Source organism: Centroberyx gerrardi, chromosome 21 (genome assembly GCF_048128805.1).
Source record: "Centroberyx gerrardi isolate f3 chromosome 21, fCenGer3.hap1.cur.20231027, whole genome shotgun sequence".
Classification (NCBI taxonomy): Eukaryota; Metazoa; Chordata; class Actinopteri; order Beryciformes; family Berycidae; genus Centroberyx; species Centroberyx gerrardi.
This window is the reverse complement of record NC_136017.1, coordinates 14,119,545-14,125,873: the sequence shown is the minus strand read 5'-3', so window position 1 is coordinate 14,125,873 and position 6,329 is coordinate 14,119,545. Positions and strand designations below refer to the sequence as shown.

General features: G+C 45.2%; 1 protein-coding gene across 1 annotated transcript; it reads right to left on the bottom strand.

Moving 5' to 3' along the window:
• Window positions 1–222: 222 nt before the first annotated feature.
• LOC139914136 (complement C1q-like protein 2) lies at window positions 223–2,169 on the bottom strand. The gene is made up of 2 exons (XM_071902347.2): window positions 1,573–2,169; window positions 223–402 (listed from the first exon to the last, which is right to left on the bottom strand). Exons 1-2 carry the CDS (start codon window positions 2,167–2,169, stop codon window positions 223–225), a joined length of 777 nt encoding a protein of 258 aa, XP_071758448.1.
• Window positions 2,170–6,329: the final 4,160 nt, after the last annotated feature.

Genomic DNA, 6,329 nt, shown 5'->3' with positions numbered 1-6,329 from the left:
CTATTATAAGTATACTTACTATATATAGTAAGCTATTATAAACTCACTAACAGCAACAACCTCCAATTGTCTCAGTAAAGTTCAATCAAAGTGACCTCTCAATAAAAAATTTTTTTTTTTTTCATTGGATAAACAGAACATACAGTAGCCTGTGGATTTTGGCATCTCAAACATCAATTGGCTGTGTTGTGCGATGGGACCCGTGTTGGGAGTGTCCAGGGTTTAGTCGGGGTACAGGATGAAGCCGGAGAAGGTGCTGTACTTGTTGTTGTTGCCGCCGTGCGCCTTGCCGCCGTCCAGCTTGACGTAGATCTCGTCCCCGGAGTCCAGGTGCAGCACGGCGCTGTTGCTGGCGTAGTCGTAGTTCTGGTCGGCGTCCTGAGCTATGGCGCTGGCCCGCACCTGGACAGAGGGGAGGAGGGGGGAAGGGGGGGCACTCTGTTAAAGTAGAGCTTATAGCTTTACTGAATAGAATAGAACTCATCTATACCTGGGAGGCAAAATGAAACAGCAGTGGGCCAATTTAAAGACACTATTTTACAATAGAATAGAATAGAATAGAATAACCTTATCTATACCTGGGAGGCAAAATGAAGCATCTGTGGGTCAGTTCAATGATACTATTTTATAATAGAATAGAATAGAATAGAGTAGAACAGAACAGAGTAGAATAAACCAATCTGTACCTAGCAGGAAAAATGGGAATTTTTCAGTTTAAAGACACTGTTTTATATTAGAATAGAATAGAAGAGAATAGAATAGATTGGATTGGGTTAGAATAGAACTCATCTACACCTGCAAAAGGAAACGACAGCAGGTCAGTTCAATGATACTATGTTATAGAATAGAATAGAATAGAATAGAACAGAACAGAATAGAATAGAATAGCTGTGTTTTGACCCAGGGATAACTTATCTGTATTTGATTTCATCCACAGGCAGGATGTAGAAACGAATACTCATATTGTAAAAGACTTTAAAGTTTGAAATAAACATCGGCAACATTAATGTGTGAAGCTCAGATCTGACCAGTAAGCCAGAAAAACTGTACTGGAGCAACAACCTCTGCGTAAAAACCTCATCCAAACAGGTTTTACGCATGAGAAACACTGCGGAACAGGCTACGATTTGACCAAAGATACCACAGGTGTTACCTTGAATATGTAAAAGCTAAACTATTGATGTGTGCCGTTATAAAACTAATGTTAAGGAGAATACACGACGACGGAATGGGATCGATCCCCAGGCGACGTTGCGCCCGGTTGGTGCGTAAAAATGTCCACTTTAACAAGCCATTTAATCTAGTATTGATTATTATTATTATTTTCCTAAAACAAATGGAAAAAATACCAAATGCCACACACTTTCCAATGCAAATCAACTGGTTTCTTGAATCAGATGGCATTTTCTTGATACTAGTGCAGTAATTTGCCTTATTCCGCAAAAATGAATGGAAGTCTTGATATGAAACTAGGCTATATGTGACTTAGTAAGATGAACATTTTTGCTGTTTTGACCCTCTGTTCTGTATAGACTACAACAGACTACCATACTCTCCATATCACCAAACTACCTGTCCGTTCTTGCACAGGTCGGCCCACATGCTGGTCCCGTCGCCTCCGCGCATCAGCACATGGTAGGTGAAGAAATAGATCCCGGACACATGGCAGGTGAATTTCCCGGTGCTCGGGTCGTACTGGTTCCCCAAGTTTGTGATCACGTCGTCAAACTTTAGCACCTCATATCCCTCGTGCGGATTCTTCAAACCGACGTAAAAAGCGATCCTGATGCCGCCGGAGGAGGAGTTCACACCGTCCGTCTCGCCGTTATCGGCTCCCGCCCCCGTCAACGCGGGGAAGGCGAGTTTACTACCGGCGTCGCCGCGTTCTCCCGGTGGCCCCCTCGGACCCGGAGGTCCCGGCTCCCCCGGGGGACCTCTGGGTCCCGGTTTACCCGGCCGCCCCGGCTCCCCGCGACTCCCTTGCGCCATCGGCGGCGGCGGGGGGATGCCGTTCGCGTCTTGGATCACCTCCACGGCGGTATCGCCTCCCGGTTTGGGGCTGTACGGGTCGCAGACCATCCGGCAGGTGCCCATCATCTCGTAGTAGTGAGCCGAGGATTCCGAGGTGAGCAGTAACGGGATAACGATGGCCAGAGCCAGCAGCACCATGGCGACGGCGGCCACCGCGACGACCACCGACCACTTCCTCCGCGCAATTCGGGGACCAACGGACGACAGAAAGTCCGTTGAGCCGCTCGGTGAGGGAATCGTGACAGACGGCGGGAAGCGTTTTAGAGACGACAAACAAAAAGAAAAGAGGTGAAATTAAGCACGCGTCCCTCGGTCCAGCTGTTCTGGTTTGGTCTCGTGCCCCCGGGCAGCCGGTGTTAACGGGAAGCGGGTGCGCGTCTTGGCTGGACGGATGGATGGGTGCGCGCTGCGCAGCTGGCAGCTGCGTCAAGCCATCCAGAGTGAGCCAGGATGGGACCGGAAGTAAGATGATTTGGCTTTCAAAATAAGGGCCTATAATTTGTCACTATTGGAAAGAATTTATATAGCTTCGTATTCTAAGTAGCCAGGCTTTATTCGCATAGCACTTTTTTTTAATTAAATAGCCTAGTTTATGAAGTGATTTAGAAATCAAACATCACACTCAAAATAAATTGAGACAAGTAGCCTAAAAACAAGGCACCACAATGTAGAAGGTAAAAATAACAGCAGAAAAGAACAAATCTGTGAAAATAGGTTTTAAGAAGATACTTAAAAGATTATATTGATTCTGTAAGTCTAAGCATCTCAGACAAGTTATTCCAAAGCCAAACGTCTGGTCACTTTTAGTCTTAAACTTTGGAACAGTCTGCCTGAGGATGTGAGGCTGCACACTGAATCATATTTAAAATGTCTGTAATATAACTTTCAGCCAGACCTCATGCTTTAGAAGTGACCAGTAGGCTACATTTTTTTTTAACATTTATTGGGATCATGTAGTAGCCTACAAAGCCACAAAAATCTCATGAAAATAAAAGACATCTTGGGAGAAAGAATGGTGTTTTAACTTACTCCAGATTCCTCTCTAAATACATTCTTTGACGCAACACGTTTGGCAATAAGGCCTTTATTTTGAAATGTATGACCGGAAGTGATGCGGTTTATTCTGGCTGGCTTGACACTGTATGGAGGCTCAGGGTAAAGCTGATGCGTAAAGTTCAACTCTGCGCAATATGATTTGTGATTGAAAATAAAAAAGGAAAATATTTGAATTGCCATTCATCAAACAACAGGCAGAACACGGAAACAAAGCTCCACGGGGAACCGTTTTATTTATTATAAAATATGTGCAAGGCTTCATGTGTGGGTGCGTGTGTCTTTACAGAGCCTTGGAATGCCGCACACTCACACGGTTTAGAGTCGTTTATATAATTTCTTACAGGCGGCATACATTATACACTATAGGCCGAAATCTCCATAGAATTTATTCATCCTTTTCTTCCAGGAAATGATGGTTTCAACAGCAGATCCGTTAATCCTCTCGTTACAAAATTGGGGCTTTATGTCTCACCGCCAATCTGAGATCTTCCCCGGAGACAGTAGCTGAAAATCTGACATTTTATAGTCAGTCAGCACTGAAAATATCCTTATTTCACTTAATACTTTGCTGCAATCCCATGGCATCAACAGCAATAAGTGAGTGATGTCCATAGATATCCCAAAATCCCATTCAAAGCAATACTATCTTACTAGAAATCAATCAAGGGTGCAAATATATATTATTCAGTCATAATGAGGTCACCTTGAAAACAATAAAGGTTAAACTGAGTCGGTTTTAATAGCCTACATTGAGAAAATTGAGACCAAACCTGCAGCTAAATGCGTGACCAAATATTTGACTCAAACAATGATGATGGGTCCTTTCAAAGTCAGTTCAAATGGCCGAGGGCATGCGCACTGTGGTGACGTGAAATGACCAACTTCCATTCACATCAGCGCACACACACACACACACACACACACTGAAAGGCATACAGACAGCGGGCAAGCAGATAGATAGATAGATAGATAGATAGATAGATAGTCTTTATTGCTGTCACCTACAGCTCCAGCTCCCCTGTCACAGACACACAGCCTATTTGAACTCTTGTTTCAATAGACAGGGAGCCATATGCCTTGAATTCTGATTCTCCACCAAATTAAAATTCTAGTGCTGTGCAGAGACGATCATTATTCCATTGCATTGGGACGTTTCATCTTTAATCACAAACTCTTCAGTTTAGCCTCTTTTATGTTGTTTCTCGGGGAGGACATTCTGCACTTGTGGTTTATGAGCACATCTTGAATAAGACTATTATTCGCCGCTTTCATTTGCTATTTTCAAAGAGGGCATGCTTTCGGGAGACTCGGTGAAAAGAGCCGCTGCTTATTCAAAAATAAAAGCTCCCATTGATTTTGTCCTCAAGCCCGGCAAATTCCTCCCCGAAGGACCTCGAAACGCTTCAGAACCCGAGAGTTGGGGGGGACTATAAGCACCTGGAATTGGAGCGCCGGGCCCCACATCCACAACAGAGGCTTTAGAGCTCAAGGCGATGTGGAGAAATCTTGGGAGGCCAGGGACGAGGCTTAGCTGCAGCCCCGCGGTCGTGCTGCAGAACACCCCACCACCCCCCCCCCCACACACACACACCCTTAGCAATTTCAACTGCCGCTCGGCTCAGCTTTAACTCCCCAGAACACGGATACAGCCGGGCTGCTCATGTCTGAAGGTGAGAAATAACACGAGGAGTCACGAGGGCTGGGTCAAAAAACAGGTTCAAATCAGGGGGTTCCTGGGTGTTTTGAAGGAAAAAAATGACCCAAATAACAAACTGCTGATAAGGAAATTGCCATGGAAAAGTCCTCGAATTCAACAAAAAATGTGTACGAACCTTGCACTTACATTAATCATGAACTATCGCTGGAAAACTAAAGCCAAAAAGTACAACCTAGTACGCATAAGCGCTCTACTGCTGCCCGACTCTCCAACACGACTGCAGGAGTGACCTTTACCGCGGATTAGTACAGTGAACTGTGCCTTTAGGCCGTGGTGAGCCACGCACGACACGCTGTCCACATTATCCACTGGAGCTGGTGTGCTGATCCGGCCCCGCGGTGCCGCCGCATGCCCCTCGCTGCATGTTAGTGGGCTGCTGTGTCATGGGGAAGAGCGGGTGATGAGAGAGACTTGGTCCATTGTTAAAATAAGCTGCCTTCAAGCTGTATAGTGCGTGTGATCTGGGAAATATTTAAACTGGAAGACCTGTTTTTTTTTGCTGGATCTTAATGTTATAGGGAGAAATTAAAGAAGGGCGCAAACACCTCTATTTAAAGGGTAATTTAGTGATATATTCCCTATAGCGCCCTCTATTGGCGACCTGTGGGAATTGCAACAACATTGATAGAACTGATCTCCTCCTACTCCAGTTCCCTTGAATTATGGTGGCCTGTAATTGACACAATTAAATCAAATTTTCACATGATGTTTGAGTTTCTGTAGGTGGCGCTCTTTTCTTTGTCTGTTCAGCCATGGTGGCTATCGCTGCTCATGCTGACAGGTCTTCTTCTCTCATTTTCAAACAAACCAGAAACGTAAAATGCATCACTTTCTGTGCATGGAGGATTTTTCGCAGGAAAGAGCTACCAGTCACCCGGTGTTTAGAACAGCAAATGGAAAAGCTTTCATGAACTGAATCTCTATGAATCAGTGCTAGAGAGTACCAAAACTGTCACAGGTTGTTACTTTAAGACTGAGTGTCCAACATGGGACGCCTTCACTGACCCATATAAGCAATAACACAGCGACGGGAACTTGCAGCATCAGCTCCCGTCTCAACATGTGACACTGCGTCACCCTAATACCTGATGAAGGGGACTGGAGACGCCTCAGCTCCCTGGATGTGATGCTGAAGTCCCGTCTCACCGATGCAGATGCAACGTTGCTGAACTTGGTGGTTGACACTGACCTAACTACATGTGTGTGTGATTCACTTAGGGAGAATGCAGAAGGGGGACGGGGGGAAAGAAGGGGCGGCAGGTGTACCTCTCTGTCCCAGGCTAACTGCTTGTGAAATGTGTCCCTGCCAAAACTGAGGGAGAAGGTAAGATAAGAAGAGAGAGGGAGAGAGAGCAAGAGAGAAAGAGAGAGATGGAGAGGGAGGGACTTATATTTCCTTCTCAAGAAAGCATTAGGGCATGGCTCTTAATGTTAATGGTGATTCATTTGATCTGACCTCTAAGGGATTAATTGGATCTAGATCATGTTAGTAAAATGCAATAGTGCAGGACAACTAGAATTCATC